Genomic DNA, 18,818 nt, shown 5'->3' on the forward strand with positions numbered 1-18,818 from the left:
CTGACTATAATACTAAGTCCGTCCTTTTATGCTAATCTATCAAGCTGTGTTGCTGTGTGGTCTCATCGGATATGTTGTGCTCTAAAATTATCAAACACACACTTTAAAACCTCTGTATGAATGCACTTCATCTAATGCTGAAATAAATGTTCATTCTTAAATGCTGCTCCTGTTGCTCTACTTTATATTTACTACAAATTTACTACACACCTCTGATGAGCATTCTGGGAAATCATGTCAGACATCTCGTTTAAAACATCATGAAAAACTTGTGGTGTGATGTAGAAGTCATCAAAGGTTTGTGACGTCATAGTGTGATGTGATACAACTTTACTGTTACAAGACATGAGCGTCATAGACAAACCTTTCTATTCCCTGATTCAACTAACACTCAGGCAGAGTCTCAGACGAAGCCACTAGCACTGCTACATTGCTCCAACACAGCACAGCACACATTGGGTTGTGTGCTTTAGTTGAATTTAAATCCTGGTACCCAGGAACATCCCAGCAGCTGAAGAAACTGTTACATTTGTGGCTATGAAGGATTCACTATCTGTCAGTCACAACAAAAGTCAAGATCCAAATTCAAAGAGCGACACAGCTCCTGGTTTACAAGTCACAAGTAAGTCTAATGTCTGAATAAGTTCAAGAACAGCCAGTCTGAAGGAAGTTAGTACTGGACAAGTCGTAAATAAGTATTGATGAGACCCAAGTCAAGTCTATGTCATTAGCTTTGTGTTTTGTATTAAAAATAAGTCACATTTCACTCAACTCAATTCCATTTTAAATGTTAAACATTTAATTAAGTATATCCACACAAACACTGCCTGTGCACACATAGGCTTTTCATCTTTGGGCTTTGGGAGGATATCACATCATTCCAAACAGAAAATAAGATGAATTGGCTAATGTCTATATACATGTTAAGTCACAAGTCAAAGCCTAGTCTAAGTGTGACTGAAACAGGACCATTATCTTACACTCAAAAATGATTTGTACATGGAGGAATTACAAAAAGATTAAGAAACAAGGAAATGATCTACAGGGATGTAAAATAGTAACCAAATGCAGGAAATTGGCAAAAAAAGTGACACTTTGTCCCAGTGAGCAGTGAGCAGGATCTCTATCCAGAGACAGCTGGGCTCCTTACACCACAGACAGTGAGCTCAGAGAACAGGACCTCTACAAATTTATTTTTCAACAAATGTGTGAATTAATTAATTTTAATACCTTTAATAGTATGTGTGGTGTCCATTACTTAGCCAAAGCAGTGTCTTACATGCAGTCAACCTAAGAGGCCTCTACATTGGAATGTTTTAGATGAGGGTGTTTTATGTTTTGTGTTAGGAGGTGCCATCCTGGGACTGCAGTCAATCTCCACTCTAAAGAAAACTCTTATACAGTGAACCAGACTTGTTATCTGCTCCCTCACATAAAACCTCAACTTTTTTGGTTTGGCTGTTTACTTGTGAGCCGTACCAGGAATTATATATAATATATTATAATAAACTCATATTTTCATGTTAGGAAAACTAAGGCCCATAATCAACTTGATTCTGTCAAAACCAGAAAGTCAGTTCGGGTTTTTTTCTTCATCGTGCTGTTAGCCACATATGCTGCAATCCCCATATTAATAATTAATCTATCTGGATTTTCCTCCTGGTTAATGAGGAACTCTGTTTACCCTGAAGTTTGAATACAATGTGCCACAAACAGAGGCCTGTTTGCCAGTGTTACAGAATCATTGAGGCCGCGCCCACCAGGCGACATAAGGTCATCTGCAGCTGTGAACAGCTTCTTAACACAAATAATTTCTCTTCCATGATATGATTTCTGTCAATCTTGTAATATATATATATATATGTAATAATATTTTCTCAAACAATGACATTCGTCCTTTCTCAGTTTTCCCCCTGATCTCATTCACTGTTATCCTGACCTCCCTCCCTTCATCAGCACAGACGGGGTTTCAGAGCGGACCTGGTTTTCTAATCCTGACTGTTGATTAAGGATTACAGCGAAAGAGCCGAGAGCTGCCTCTGATGTGATATTGCTGAGCTGCTGCTGTCCCCCCCCACCCTCGCCCAGCTGTGTGCCTGCCTCCACCCAGAGGAGGCACAGAGTATGGTAGCTGTCAAACTCTCATTTGAATACATGATACATGTTAGGGCTGTCATGCACATAATGCAAATCCGACTTCTGTCCATCCACCCATTTGTCAGTTTCCCGCTTATCCAACCATGGTCTCCTCCATCCGGCAGTGACACAAAGTTACATTTTGTATTAGTGAAGAAATGTTCACAATATGTTGGTCAACATCAGCGATTATATACAACAGTTAGGAGACACAATGGCGGAAATGTGTCTTCATGTCATGAAATATAAACATATCACCAGCTAGTGAAACCAAGAGTGCGATTGGTGTGTGCTTGTTCCTCTTTCCGCCACCTCAGTCAGATGCGCACAGTTCCAACTTCCTCCTGCGCGTCCAGTGCGCTGCATTCTGCTGCCCCGTCCACATCTCCAACCCTAACCCGGAGGAAACAGGAGCGGCTGTGAGGAGGATGGGAGCTTCTTAAATTCAAAGAAATGAGGAATATTCCCGCCGCAGTCCTCTGACCCTAGAAGACCACACACCCGTACAAAAATAAGAGTCGAAGTGATTGGTTGAAGAGCGGTAAGTGTCCTGTCTTCATGTGGGTCTGCCTGTGAGGAGAGGGAGTGTTGAGCCAAACTGTCTGAATGTGGGAAAAGAAAGACAGGCCGGGATGTTAATGTCTCGGACAGATTCAGTAGATAAAGTTACGCTTTGATGATGAACCTATGAATATACAGTTTTACAATGAGGATGCCAAAATCCAAAAAGAGGAACTTAAGGGTCAGTGAGTTGAGACAACCACCGCCTATAAAACGTCACCGTACATGTAGCTTATAGAGGACTTGATGAAATTAGTGTGTGTTCCTGTACTTGTATATTTGTGAGGACCATTTTAAACATTGTCCCTATACAGAGTGAGGACACTTTTGAAAGTGAGGACACTTTTTCAATGGGCTGTTTGAGGGTTACGACTTGGTTTTAGGGTAAGGATTGGGCATTTCGTTTGGATGGCTAACGTTAAGGGTTAGGATTAGTATTATGTCAATGAGTAACCTAGCTAAAATAGATTTACAAACATGTGTGTGTTAGTCTTGACTAAAGCAGAAACCAACGGATACAGATTACAGATACATGAATGAACAGATAAATGAATATACATGGCACAGTATATGATTATGAATTTGTGCATCCCTTCAAGAGATATAGTGTGTAACATGTATATTTCAGAAAAGCCATATTCCATCATACCCCTATTAAGTTAGTATCAGTCTTCTTGCATTTGTTATACTGCCAATCAACCAACTTTTTATTCTATATGTTGAGGAATAAAGGGTTATCGCAAGCCCGAAGAAAAAAAACGGTTATGGTTGGTTGCTCAAGTGTTCTTTTGCTTTGACAGAGAAGCAGAATTTCAATACTAGAGTTAGACCCCGCTTCCTGTTAAGAACATCTGCGAGAACTATACAGTGTATGTCCATTAATCTATTTGTTATTTATTATTCAGTCAATATAATGTCAGCAAATATTGAAAAACTGCCCATGAAATATGTCCAAAGGGCCCAAGTTCACTTTTTTAAATGTAGCAAAGTGTAGCGTAGCATAAGAGAAAATAATTTAAAAAACTGAAAAAAGCAGCCAATCCTCATCATGTTAAAAGCTGAAACTAGAGAATTTTTAATGATTCACATTATAGAAAATGCACTAAAGCTATGAATTTGTCATTAACAAACTTCCCATGAAATATTTTTAAGTGGCCTAAGGTGACATTTTCAAAGTAAAAGAGCAAATTGCACTGCAGAAAAAAAGAGATAAAGCAACAAATCCCCAGAGGACTTTTTATTGAACTACAGGTTAACATTATAGAAAATATATACATTGTATGCTCATATACAAAATACTGAATTATACACTTAAAAATATTTGTTTTAGGCATATAAATAATAGTGAAGGAGCTCAGTGATGTCTACAGCTGTTGTATCATATAATAACTACAAGTAGTAAGAAGACTGACATGGAGACACTGTCTTTTCCTGATAAGTATCATAATCACAAACCATGCATCTTTCTTCTTTCTCTCTTCCAATTGGTTGTGTGCCAGACTGGCAGATGATGTTGTTATAGCCCGAAGCGAAAAACCAAACAGGGAAACATTCAGCTCAGCAGCAACAAAATCTATAAAAATATCCCCCGTCATAACAGAACACATATAAATTATTGCTGTCTTCAGTGTGTTGAGATACACCTGACTCTTACGTGTTACTGTCTCACCACTTTGGTGGTAGGACAACACATCCTGTGTAAATGAGGCCACAGAGGATTGGTGGACTTCAGCTTGACTGCCAGACAAGAACTAGCAGCAGCCTGGTGCCTGCTCACTGCTTGGACATGGTGCAGATATCAAGGATGCAACATGATAGCTTACAATAATATTGCATGGACAACATTTTTTTGATGGTCATGTTATGTTGCTGTCCACAAACCCAGAAAGTTTTAATTGGACGTGGTTGCCTTATGGTCCTGTAGATTTATGACCAAGCAGCCAGCTGCTTACAATGGTTATCTATTTGCATTGAGTCATCTAATTTTATTATTGAACTGGGTCATTTTGATTCATGTGGTGGAGTGGTGGAGATGGTATTTCATTGAAACATGGTATTGGGTGTATTCTATTATTTAATTTGTTAGAAGTTCACTGGTTTCTATCTTCAAGAGGTTAACCCTAGAACTTCCCACTTGAATGCAGAATCACACCTACTCTCAAAATTCTATAATATTAGTTATGTATAGGTTAAGTATGCACTCTCTATACTTTGATCAAAAGAGATAACATGGTTGCTTTCATTTTGGTTGACTACAACTGCTGTCCTGTTTTAGACATAAGCAGTTCAAAAGCATTTAGGACTGCAAATTCTTCCTCTTTTAAGATTGAAGTTGAATGTGTGAAAACAGAAAATTAAACACCTCCGCATATTTTGCTGATACAGACTGACTTGGACTGCTGTGACCAGCGGCCTGTAGTTGCCCGTTTAGCACATTTTAGACTGTTGCTGTGGGACTGACATTACTGGGTACATTCACTAGTATTATTCATCTTGTTTTGCATGGGCTTCTGTTACAGTAGATTTTACTATGTGACCCAATGATGTCTGTAAAGGTTCAATGGGTACGATTGCTTGTATCTGGTAATGATGTTTTATATTTGCAACTAAGTGAATACATGTCACCTCACCATCCCCTTTCAAGCATGTAGGAGAGCCTTCAGGACTAAAATACAAAAGGCTGTTCCATCTGATTTAGAAACAAGGCAGACTCTGAAAAAAAAGTGTTTTTAGGTAAAATGTAAAGATTACTTATCTTCAGGTGATTATACACTTGAAAAGCCTAAATTCTAGACACTGGACATTAACAGCTGCTTAGTGCTAGGAGGCTTCGGTAGGCAAGAATCAGAGAATCCACTTTTTATGCTCTTTGGCCATATTGAGGCTCAACTAATAGGAAATGAGGCCACCATGATGATGATCTGAACTTTCAGAAGACGCTGTTGAATTCTATTCCTCAATGAAAAATACACATTCCTGCAGAGAGCTGAAATCCTCACATGGAGTTTTAACACTTCTTGGTTTATCTATTGATATAATTCAGAATACCAGGCTTTTTAACTTAGGAACAATTTAGTTGTTTATTATATAAATTTGGGATTTCCACCATTAGACATGATCTTTCTTGGGACGTCATTGTAACAAAGTAGGCCAGACATTAGTCCACAGACTGGCGGCACGAAGCATGGATGTGAGATGTCTATTTTTAAGGCTGGTATCAGTAAGTCACAAGTCCCAAAGAGGAGGAGAACAAACATGAGAGAGAAGAAACAGAAGCACAGAAATGAAACTAATTGCAGTCGGAAAAAAAACGTTTTTCATTTAAATGTCCAAGAAGGGGGAAAAACTGCTGAAGGTCGCATGAAAACACTATTTTACCAACTGGAGTCCGTTTTCTTAAAGTTGTGGAGTTCTGCTATCCAAAAACTCGTGAAACCTCATCTGTTCCTCAATGATTTTCGTTCACTCATTATGATCTAATGGGACTCTAAAGGCGTAATCACCTCAGTTAGAGTAGGGCCATTCCGCACTGGTGGTGTTGTTCGTAGTTTTGGTGTTCTGCGCAGGGAAGAACTACTTGTGACCTTATTTCTACTGCTTTAGTCAAAGATTGGGCGCCTGCTCCTAGCCTGCTGTTTAGAGTGGTACAAATGTCACATCCTGTGGCGATGTGTTTCCACCTTGGTCTGTGTTTCATGCCTCGAAAGAAAGCTGGAGGTGTGAGAATTGGTCCAGGTTTACTGCCCCTACCTTCAGCTTAGTGCAGAGCAATGGGTTATGCTGTCTGTGGGTGTGTGGGAATTATTGAGGATGCAGAATTTGAATCACATATTGAAGCTGTGTGCAGGCAGTTTGAACAACAGTTTAATGTTTAACAGAACCAAACAACAATCAGCTTCATGTTTTGCATCAGTAATAGTATCTGGGCGGGATTCATCCTTCTCATTGCTGAAAAGAAATTGCATCAAGGAGTTTAAGGTTGAAATCCAGACCGTCCATAGGCCTCTTTTATATTAGACATTTTAAGAGGAACACGGTTTACGAACAGAGCAAAAAAGGAACCAAATACATTAACACCACCAAGTTTTGACCTCAGAAACTTCCTGTGAGAAAGCATTAAAATGAAACATTTTCCATTGCTGACACGCAACCTAGCAAGAGACGCTTGCAGAAACATTGACGACATTGATGATGTTTCTTGTTGCTTGGGATGCGAAACAACCAACAGAGGATGTCAGTGGTAGTTTTGGTCATTTAATGGTGACATGTGACATCTAAAATAATCTTTTAATAATAATAATAATCTGTTTGTGTGATAACAGTGTTCTGCTGTGTGGCACTTATGATAAACATTACTGTCTTTGTTTGGTGCAGTGAGATGCTTCTCTGAGTTGAAGAGAGATAGGTTGCAAAGTATAACCCTCTTCTGTCCACTGCAAGAATGTGAGCCAACATGCGCTATAAAACACAGCTTCTTACTCCCGTAACAGTTCCCTCTTTGTTTTGGCTTCTGTTAGACCTTGTTCCACGTAACTGCTTTCAAATTTACATAGAGATTCAAAGAGAAAACTTCTCTTGATGTCTCATCTCGAATGTTAGGCTCTGGGGTAGTATTTTTATTGCCACAGAGGCTAGAAAGACCTTCAAGTGTTTATTCTTGAAATATCTTAATAGTGCTCATGTACAGGTCACAGCAGTTCTCCAGCTGTTGTGTTCCTGATATCTTTAGAAATTCGTTCAACCAGAATAAACACTGGTGATGTAGAGAATGCAGAAGCAGTACTGATCTTCCAGGAAGCTGACTGAGTTAGCTATGAGGCATCTTTGTCTTCTCGAAATTGTCCCTGTGGCAAGCAATATCTAATAGGATCATGTGATATGCTGTTTTCACGCCAGCTCCACCCAATACTATAGACGTTTTAAAACACATTAACACTGCGTTAGAGCTGAAGGGAAGTGATGTCTCAGTTCTGTGTCACTGAGCTGAAAGGGTCACAGTTTGCAAAGAAATACATAGTGGACAATGCTGTTGACAAATCATAATCTGCATGTACTAAACACGGTAAACAGGGGGTAAATCCATGGCCGATGCCCAATCCAAACAGACTGCAACACGATAGAGGGATAATGGGGCTGGATTTAGGAAAAGCATATGAACACGTGTACAAAAAAAAGAGAATCTGAAATAAAAGAAGTGGAAAGTGGCATTATGTGTAAGTATGCTGTACAATTCCTATACAGCATACTTTAAGTGTATATGTGACCTCCAATGCATCTCATTACTCTAAATAATTGAGAACTTTGCCTGATTATTGCATTTAACAACCCAGTGGCCTTTTCCTGCTGCTGCTAACCACACGTGATTGGCTGTTTCACCTCATGTCATCCTGCTGTTGAAGGCACCATGGGCTGTGTGGGCTCAAAGGAAGAGCATGAGCCTCAGAGCAAAGAGACGGGTAACGATGAGCTGCAGAACCGCGGTCAGACGGCCCACTATGTCAAAGACCCCACCGCAGGAAACTCAAGCAAAGCTGTAAGTGATAACCTTGAGACAGTTACTCGTTTGTGTTTGTGTTCATCATGTCATTTAATTTCAGAGAAGTAAAGGTATACACTTTGCTACATTAAAAAAACAGTAAGTTCAAATACAGACTTAAAGTGGGCATATTATATTTACTTTACTAAATACTGTACTTTCATGACAGAACATGATTTTAGATCTTAAGCCTAATTATTGTTTATTTTTTAAAAAAGGTAAATTTTTGCCAATAAAAATGGGCACACACACACACTCACAGTTGGGTCTCCTGACATTACGTTAACCTACATTCATTCCCTGGAGACTTACTCTAACCTTAGTTAGCCAAAGTTACTACTTGCCTAACCCTAACCCTTATCCTAGCCTTAACCTAAATCCACCCTTAAAACATATCTTCACCCAAAAATGTTGTAATTTACATTGTGAGGACTTGATTTTTGTCCAGTCTCCACAATGTAACTATAAACAGATTTGTTATACCAACCAACTTTAACTCTACCTAAACCTTATTCTGATTCTTACCCTAAAGTTAAGTCTTAAACCTTGAGCTGTGGACCATGAATAAGTGAGGACCATTCAAAGTGTTCTCACTTTCCCATAATGTCCAATGTCCCCACAAAGCTATAAGTACAACTACAAACACACAGACACACACACACCTTCACAAGTGCCCTGGCTAAAGATTAAGAATGAAGAAGATTATTGACGCTAGATGCAGAAACAGTGAATGTGTGATGAGGTGCAAAGGAGAAAACAGCTTCACTGGTTCCTGCCACAGCATCTGATATGTACAGAGACGTTTCTTTTTGAATTAAAGCCTTGTGATTTGGTTGCGTGACAGGAGGCAGTTTTCCTATGCTTCCACAGAGAAAGTGCACTGACTTACACTCTGATCATGTTCATTTGGCCTTTAGCTAGTTTGCATACTGACCAGACTTTCGATCTGTATCGCTACTGCATGTAAAGTGCGGTTCCTCTGGCTACTGCTTCCTGTGGGCTGACTGTAACGCCTCTTTCACCCTGATGAAGAAAGAGGAAGTGCCCGAAGCAGAACTAGAGTTCTTAGGCAGGGGATGTTTAATAAAAACTACAAGATTAACCAACACCTAAGATGTATTATGTATTATCTCACAGGCTGTCCAAGTTCACAGTCTGCTGCCTGTCTGGTACACAGTTCAGCTTAGTGGGCTACACCTTAGCACAAGCATTCCACTTTGATGAAAAGAAACACTTTCTCATAAAGAGAAAACACAAACTCAAAAATCGAAACTTAAGTTGCACCGACAACATCCTGATATTTAAAGTTAATATGTCAAACTCGTACTTTACTTCCCTCCTTTGTCTTCTGTGCAGCGATTCAGGCTGAATTTGGGTCATAAGGTGATGTGGACAAATAACGATCTTAGTTTGCTTTGGACTATCTGTCACACTTCAGGGAGAAGTAGAGTTCAAGTAGACAATTCTCTACTTTAAAGGTTATGCTGTAAATTCCATATAAAGTGTTGAATCAACTCATAAACATAATGCCAGATATATAGATGTGAATGTTTACTGTATATTAACAATAGAAACATATTTACTGTATGTATATATGTGAATGTTTGATAGAACTGGCCGCTTATCTTTCGTTTACACAACCATGTCCCTGTCTATCTCTCCACAGAGCAAAATGCCATCCAATTCATCTGGTGAGTCACCATTTTATTTACATACTGCTGTACTTCAGCGTAGGCAGTAATAACTTTAATCACCTGCATTAGGTTATGCATCTTGTTTTTTACTGTCGATGACTAATGAGTTGTTATTGTCGGTCAACTGCACAGCTGTTTCATTCCTCGCACCATAGACAAGACAGTTTAAACAGTTTCATGTAGGTCAGTGCTGGTTGGACACAGAGAAACGCTGAAGCTCAGCACGACATGGGAGAGAGAGTGAGGAAGGAGAGTCAGTGAGTGGGTATAGAGCGATAGTCTCGCTCTCAGCCTCAGCACACAGATGTACAGAGGCCTGACTGCTATTTATATCACTCATACTGTACAAGGAAGTCAGTTACACAGTCAAAGTGGAAAGGCAGACGCAGTTCAGACCAGTGTCCACAAAAACAAAAAACAAAGATACTCTCACACAGTGAACGCACGCTCACACTGTGCTTGTACTTCTTGTACAGCAGGGGAAAGTATTGCCATGGCGCTGTTTGACTATGAGGCCATTCACGATGGAGACCTTGGCTTCAAGAAGGGAGAAAAGCTCAAGATCTTGGAGGAGTAAGTGGAATGTCAGCAGTGAGAAAGATAATTTCGTCTCTGTCGCTTCAGTTCTAAATTTAATTGGTGGTTTTATTTGTTGAACAAGAAATATTCACACGTGTGTCTTTGTCCCACCTCCTGTCTCTCTCTCTCTTTAGGATGGGGGAGTGGTGGAGAGCTATGTTAATAAGTACAGGTCAGGAAGGCTACATCCCCAGCAATTATGTAGCCAAAGATACTCTGGAGGTAGAGGAGTAAGTGGACTCACATCTCGTTTTTTTCTGACTATGAATATGAAATAATATGATTAAATCCCTTTGGTCTTGGGAAGATGCAGAATTAAATCCTAGTACATTATTACCGCTATTCTTGCAATTTAGAAATGTACCTTATAGTAGCAGTATCATGTGCTATATTAACAATAGGTTTTCATGAACTGTACTGTGAGTGTCCTGCATGAATACACGAGGAAAACAAAGCATACTATGATTACATGGAAAATAAAGGCTTGCACAAGTTGAGCCACTTGAGAGGTTTCTGTACTAAGTGATCTGCTTCCTGTTGTTGAGGTGGTTCTTTAAGGGCGTGAGCAGGAAAGATGCTGAGAGGCAGCTGCTGGCTCAAGGGAACAAAGTAGGATCCTACATGATCCGAGACAGTGAGACGTCCAAGGGTGAGTAAAAAGTAGATGGTTTGTTCTGTGGTGGAGTCTTTTCTTTAGTAGCCATGAAGGAAAATGATTGAAACCAGGGTTCGAATAACACAGTGATTTTATGGTGAACATTGGCCCATTTTATTAATTTTATTATTAATGTACATAAAATAAAATATAATCTCGGACATAAGAGGGAACATTTTTGAGAGCTCCCCTAAATATCTCAGGGAAGGCTTCTGTTCTTTTTCAGGAGAGCAGAGCCCCCCCTAGCAATCCCCCCAGCTCCCTTTGGTGCAGAACTAGGTTAGAAAACTGTGATCATCCTACCTGGTTTATCTTCAATTAAGATTTTACATCCCATTACATAGCATATCATTTAGCTGAGGCTTTTTTTCTCCAAAGCGAATTACAATAAGTGCATTCAACCATGAGGGTACAAACCCAGAACAGCAAGAAATCATGGAAGTACAATTTACTCCAAACAAGCCAAACCACAAGTGCTACATGTAAGTGTCATTTAAGTGCAACTAACTTTAAATATAAACACCAGAGTTGACGATGGCTATTAGACATCTCTCAAGCATATCATCTTCACCTAGGTACAGTCGGAAGAAGTGTGTTTTTAGTTTGTGGCGGAATATGTGTAGACTTTCTGCTGTCCTGATGTCATTGGGGAGCTCGTTCCACCATTTAGAAGCCTGAATGATTTACTTAATAATACTTACTTACTTCAAACTTTTTGACACATTGTATGTTGACTATTTCAGAGATCTCTTAAACAATAAACACAATCTTCAAACCCAAATTCACAACTTTTCAAAATACAATCTCTGTAATTCAACTCGATGAAAACCATTGCAGCAACAAATCGAACACTGTTCTTTTACTTATCTGTGCAGTTTGTCTGTATTGTGCTTAATAGCTGTGGTAAACCCACTGTAGTACCAAACAGCAGAAAGACAAAGTTTGTGGCTACAGTAACTGCTGCACATAGTGCATCATCTGTCGATTTGTGTAGTATTTACTCAGAGTTATTTAAAGGCTGAGGACTATTCCAACTGAATTAGGTGGGTAGTTTAAGGGGAACTTTACATTTTTGGCACACCGAATTAAGCTTAGCAGTAATGAGTAGAAGTACTATGCCTGTGGAAATAGTTAAATCTTGTTTTCTCTGGATTTAAGCCTCAAGTTCTAAACTACATAATGTTCACATGGGGAAAATCTTTTGGGGCTTGAGACTTAGATCATGGAAAAGTGAGGATCCAGTTTTTTCAGAACTTGACTAATAAGAAACCACAAGTCACAGTATTGGAGTTGGACCATTATTTTCTTTGTTTGTTTGTGAATATTAAGGAAGTATAACACTTCATCACTGGAGTGGCCCTTTCAGAGCCCCGTGTTGTTCTACAGACCGTCCTAGACGTTTTTTCTACCCTTACAAGAATAAACATCTTTGTGAAATATAGGATACATTTAGTTTGGTAACATATAAATGATATATTTTTTTTAATTGGTAACCATCTAAAAATATAAGCCGGTGTCAGTGAAGGGGATATTGGTGGTGTGTATCTTGTGTATCAGATTGTTTTCTTTCTATTTTACCACAGGCAGCTACTCTCTGTCTGTCAGGGACAACGATGTCCAACATTCAGTCAAACATTATAAGATCCGAACGCTGGACAATGGAGGATTCTACATCTCTCCTCGCATCACCTTTATCACGCTGCAGGAGCTGGTCAACCATTACAAGAGTAAGTGACCACTGTCAGTCTGCTCCTCTATAAGTAACTTGAGTGGTCTTGTTATCCTCATTAAATGACTAGGAAATGAAAAATCGAGGAATCCAAAGTCATCATTAGTTATTAATTGCAAAACACAACACACAACACACTCTGGAAAATATCTCTGACACATACTAACTTTATAGAATGTTACAGCTATATTTCCCCAATCTCATGAACGCAATAGGGCTGTAACACTAACAAGGACTTTTATACATTTTATACAAGCCTTCAATTGGACTGAAGGATGAACTGATTAATATTTGGTGGTCAAGGTCATCTAACCTCACAAGACATATTTGCGGCTTTAACCCAAACATTTATACTTTAATTATATCACAATTTCATACAAATGTCTAATTGGTCACATTTTATATCCAAAAGGTCAAAGGTCAACTTCACAGTGACGACATATACTTGGCATCATTTAATGCCATGAATCGAAAACAGACGGGGAAATTATGGCAATATATCCTGCAATGTGACTGGTTGGTGGAGGCAAACAACCGTGATGCAATTAGTACAAAATTTATATCAAATTGATTTTTGATATAACATAATTTCCCCTTAAAAAAATAAGAACAACGTAGTGTTGTTCAATATGTAATAATGTATAAATAAACAAATTAAATCAGGAACTTAAACTTTCTGTTTATTCCAGAGCAGGGAGATGGCCTCTGTCAAACCCTGACCAGTCCGTGCCTGAGCCCCAAGCCTGACAAGCCGTGGGAGAAAGACGCCTGGGAAATCCCAAGGTCATCTCTCAAACTGGACAAGAAGCTTGGTCAAGGCCAGTTTGGAGAGGTCTGGATGGGTGAGATAGATCAGAATTGTTTTAGGATTATTTGAGGTGGCAAAAGGAAGTTAGTAATTCATTTTCCGTTGCTAATTTTTGTTTCAAGCTACATACAATAAGCATACCAAGGTAGCAGTGAAGACCATGAAACCTGGCACCATGTCAGTTGAAGCCTTTATGGGGGAGGCCAACCTGATGAAGAGCCTTCAGCACGATAAACTGGTCCGACTCCATGCTGTGGTCTCCAAGGAGGAGCCAATCTATATCATAACTGAATACATGGAGAAAGGTGTGTGGGTGTGTGTGGGTGTGTGTGTGTGTACAGAGGAAGTGCATTCAAAACTTAGGTGCACAGTTGGTTTGTTATTTTATCTTAGGTCAATGCTAGCTGTTCATTCATTATTTATTTATTTGTTCATTTATTTAGTTTATTTATTTAGCGTATTTAACAAATCACAAGGCAGTCATTTCCCATCAGGGGGAACTTATGTCCCAGGGGGTCTTTTGTAGTTGGAAGGTGTTAACGTGAAAAGACTGTGGAGTAGCTCAACTAAAAGAGAAATTAAAACTGAGTCTGTAAATCTAGTCAGCTGTTACATCTGAACATCTGCATTAGAGAGTGTTCAAAAACGTTGTAGCTAACAGACTTCCTTAACAGTTAGTTTGAAGAAACAGCTAAGAGAAGTAATAGTTTGGGACTCTGCCTCTCTCAAGTGGTAGTGGTGCAAATGCATTCATTGTGCACTTGCTTTATACAACTGTGGCCATTTATATATCTCCCAATAACCAATGGACATGAAATTTATTTAACATTAAATATACCAGCTGAATCTTTTTATGTGTATATTTTTTTGCAACCAAGTTAAAGATATTTTCTTTCAGGGTGAGAGTTTGTATAGTGCCTTGACCTTTACATGTTGCATGTGTTTCTTGATGTCTTTGTGTGTGTTGCCCACAGGTAGTTTACTGGACTTCTTAAAGAGTGATGAAGGAAACCGTGTCCAGCTCCCCAAGCTCATTGACTTCTCTGCCCAGGTGAGAGTCATCTTCAGTCCATTCCATACCTCAGCTTGTCAGTCCAGATCCTCTGGTTGTTTGTATGTTTCTTGGTCAGTAGCTGCAGTATTGAAACTGAGGATGTGTAATTCTGCGACAATCATTTTTTTGAACATTGATGACTGTACTTGTATGCCAGACTGTCCACATCCATAAGCAATGAAGAGCTTTATTTTATATGTATGTGGTGGTAAAATGCAATCCAGGGAGAAATAATGCTGAAATAGTGGAATATCACTGAATAATCATCATTGGTGGGACTGAATTTTAACTGCAACCAGTCACTGTGATCCAGCTGCAGAGTGCCATCTCTTAGAAAGTAACAGCTCCTGGCTGCAGATGGAGACATACAGTATGTGTAAAAATCTACAAGAGGATTTTTTAACTGAGAAATATAAAATAGAACATTTTCCGGCATACATATGGCATAACTTCGAAGTGTGAATGACTTTGCGAGTTTATGAGGGAGATGGCCCCCTGCTGCATGAAGAGGGAAAAGGAGGGTTAGAGCTGCCTGTTATCATTCAGTTCTGCCATGAGCGATTTTTTGATGTGAAATGATTCATCAGATAAGAGAGAATGATCTTATCCACTCTTATCTCGTTTTACTCTTAAACGTGTACCTCTTGTCTCCAGATTGCAGAGGGCATGGCCTACATTGAGCAGAGGAACTACATCCACAGAGACCTGAGAGCTGCCAACATCCTCGTCAACAAGGCTTTAGTTTGCAAAATTGCTGACTTTGGCCTTGCTCGTATTATTGAAGACAACGAGTACACAGCCAGGGAAGGTACAACACAATACTCTCTGTCTCAAGTTGTGTATCCACATCAGCACAGGTTATAGAGAAACTGTGGAAGTGATAAAGAAGAAGCTTTCACTGTTCAGGGAAACATTATTTGTGTAATACAGATGTCGTAACAACATAAGGGAGAAAAACTGTTGAATGAAGATGAGAATGACTTTAGGCTAACAAAATGGGCAGAGGACGTTAAGTATTTGATGGGGTGTGAGAGCAGCTAGGAACCCTCTTAGCAGTGTTTTTAGGAGCCAAGTAATGCCTCAAAACCATTTCTTAAGAATTTGAAATTTCCCCCAACGACTAGGAGCCAAATTCCCCATCAAATGGACAGCCCCAGAAGCCATCAACTACGGTTCTTTCACCATCAAATCTGATGTCTGGTCCTTTGGCGTCTTGCTGATGGAGATTATCACCTATGGGCGCACTCCATACCCAGGTAGGTGGAGCACTGATTTTAGATATGAGTTATTATTTTCAGGAATGCCTCTGAAGGAAAATGGACACTTTTATCCAATTGTATACTTCCTAAACTTTAAAAAATGTTTTTGCTCAGAACTATTTTGTTGATTTAGTTTCATTTTTTTTCTCGTAGATACCTCATTGTTGTCCATTTTTGCCTCTCTAACCCAGGTTGACAGTATATAGGTTTAAATCAGACGAAGATGGTCTGAATTCACCAAATATTTAGTTTCGTTTCCTGAAGTACTAGAGCAATCAAAGAAATTATTATCGACTAAATTCATTTAAATTACATAAAAAAAATTCAATGTGACTTTTTATTACGTAAATTATCCCATTTAATGAAGTGTTTTCTATCATGCTGAGTTGATCTGAATAAATCAAATAACTTGAGAGTGATTTGGTTAAATAAATACAGTGTTTAATGTATACAATATTTATGTATAAGTTTACTTAACTTATACATGGGGACATGTTGATATGGGGGGGGGTCGATATAGAAACGTAGATGCTTCATTGACTGCTGCATCGTATCCAGGTCATTTTGGGGAGGTCAAGAACTGCATGAACATCCTTGCACCTGAAGACATATATCAATCAATCAAATCAATTAAATTATACTTGTAGAGCCCATATTCACGAGTCACATTTTGTCTCATAGGGCTTTAACAAGGTGTGACATCTTTTGACCTTAACCCTCAAAAAGAGTACAAAAAAGAACATAGAGCCACATCCCTCTCCCAGGACGGACAGAAGTATAATAGATGTCAAGTGTAACAGAGAACATCAGCAACATTGGTTAGAATAAAGCGTTTGTAGCATAATGGAAAGCAAATGAACTGAGGAGTCATTTCAGTAATGGTAGAGTATCTGAGTAGGTTTATTGTATATCAAGCAGTCTTGTTGAAAATAATAGTCCACGATCAGCTGCCACCAGGATCCACAATCCATCGTCATGATCCACTGACACTATCAGGATCCACCACCACTGTCCATGATCAGCTGCCAACACGATAACTCCCCTCCTGCAGGCTCGACTGTTTACATGTATATTCATTTTCTGCTACTTCATACTTTCACTCTGCATCCATCTCCGAGGGATTTATTGTTTTTTCGACTCCATTACATTTATTTGACAGCTTTAGGCCCTTTTAAGAAGACGATGTTATATTAATATAGATAATATAACTGACTTTTAAAATGTTGAAGACTCCACCTAAATCAATACGGTCTGTGCCTGATTACTGCGGAGAATGCGTTGCTGTGTTACCTGAGAACCTCTGCTGCATTGTGCACGTGTGAAATGCAGACTAACCAACTGTGGAGAAAGTCCAGACCCAGTTCTGCAGAGATCCTGAACAGTTGTTTAGATATTGGAGTTTGGCACAAAGTGCTGATCCAACTGAAAGTCATGACAATGGAATCCATACAGCGACGAAGCATCCAAGCCTAAGTCATCTAACAACAGACCACAATTTGTTTCTCTTTCATTTTTAAGAGATTGAGGCTCTGCAGCCTCTCCTCAACAAAATCCCATGCTCTTGTTTTCAGGGATGACCAACCCGGAGGTGATCCGTTTCCTGGAGAAGAACAACAGAATGCAGCGCATTGAGAGCTGTCCCCGCGAACTCTATGATATCATGCTGGAGTGTTGGAAGAACAAGCCCGAGGAACGTCCCACCTTCGATTACCTGCAGAGCGTGCTGGAGGATTTCTACACAGCCACAGAGAGCCAATACCAGCAGCAGCCATGAGACTGGACATCCACAGACAAGTTTTCTCTCAGTAATCTTCCAGTCATACTTAGCAGCAGTTTTTACAATTAGCAGTGCAGTTCAGAGAGTCCTTTAAACTGCACTCAACCTTCTTTTTTTCCTCTTCTTAATCACATGATATACAAGGGACTGTACAAAACTTATTGGGGAGATTTATAACGTCTATTTTATTATATATTGTCTTTTTTATCTAGCTTCAGGTATCTCTATCTTATAAAACTAGGCCCTAAGTAGCATTTTTTTTTTTTTTTTTTTATATTTTATTGGGCTCCTCTCCTGTTCAATGAGTTAGAGCATTATAAAGGTATATAATTACAGTGGAAAGCTCAAGACAATAAAAGATATAGAGTCAAAATACACAGTAAATACTGTCTGATTATTATTTCTGTTAATATTAGAACATTGCGTCCGGGGCACATCACAATAGATATTGCAAGACTATATACTGTATAGGTTTGGTCATAGGCTAATATGCAATATCAGCTGTACTGGATATTCATCTTTACAATACTGACCATTAATCATTTGTCAGTCTTGTCAACCAGTAGATCAGTGCATTATGTGTACATTCAGATACTGATATACTGATATATATATATATATATTTATATATATAGTTTCTTTGTTACATCTGCAGTCTTTAATATGAAAAGTGACCCACAACAGAAAGCTTAATATAACGTGTTTTTCTCTACATTCCGTAAAAGAACTACAGTGCCTTTCACCTGGAAAGCCCAAGAGTACCTTGCTGCGGACAAGATGGCAGACCTTTGTCCTCAATGATCACATGTGCAGTACATGTCCGTAAGCGCATGCACAGCAGACGTCTCCGTGCTTGACCGGACATAATGCCATTTTCATCCCCATGAAGTGGCACAAATACTCTTGCACAGATTTAACCAAAGAGTAACACATACATTTATCAAAATATACAAACTTTATTTATAAGAAATGTATTTTAAATGTCAACTGACACTCTGTACTTTGTATTCGGCACCTTCTCATTAGTTTT

At 39.1% G+C, this 18,818-nt stretch overlaps 1 protein-coding gene across 1 annotated transcript; it reads left to right on the forward strand.

The window, feature by feature from the left end:
- Positions 1-2,509: 2,509 nt before the first annotated feature.
- hck (HCK proto-oncogene, Src family tyrosine kinase) lies at positions 2,510-18,367 on the forward strand. Its single transcript, XM_061074896.1, has 13 exons — positions 2,510-2,677; positions 8,097-8,230; positions 9,900-9,924; positions 10,404-10,500; positions 10,641-10,736; positions 11,052-11,155; positions 12,745-12,888; positions 13,580-13,732; positions 13,821-14,003; positions 14,673-14,749; positions 15,407-15,560; positions 15,877-16,008; positions 17,583-18,367. Exons 2-13 carry the CDS (start codon positions 8,102-8,104, stop codon positions 17,783-17,785), a joined length of 1,497 nt encoding a protein of 498 aa, XP_060930879.1. The 5' UTR covers positions 2,510-2,677; positions 8,097-8,101; the 3' UTR covers positions 17,786-18,367.
- The last annotated feature ends 451 nt before the right edge of the window (positions 18,368-18,818 follow it).

The sequence above is a fragment of the Limanda limanda genome, chromosome 7, assembly GCF_963576545.1.
Source record: "Limanda limanda chromosome 7, fLimLim1.1, whole genome shotgun sequence".
NCBI classification, from domain to species: Eukaryota; Metazoa; Chordata; class Actinopteri; order Pleuronectiformes; family Pleuronectidae; genus Limanda; species Limanda limanda.

What these genes read in the sequence shown, in the direction of transcription:
- hck (XM_061074896.1), top strand. Translation starts at nt 8,102, where the DNA reads ATGGGCTGTGTGGGCTCAAAGGAAGAGCATGAGCCTCAGAGCAAAGAG. An exon ending in AATGCCATCCAATTCATCTG is followed by an intron (nt 9,925 to 10,403) that starts GTGAGTCACCAT and finishes CTTCTTGTACAG; the next exon opens with CAGGGGAAAGTATTGCCATG. An exon ending in CGAGTACACAGCCAGGGAAG is followed by an intron (nt 15,561 to 15,876) that starts GTACAACACAAT and finishes CCCAACGACTAG; the next exon opens with GAGCCAAATTCCCCATCAAA.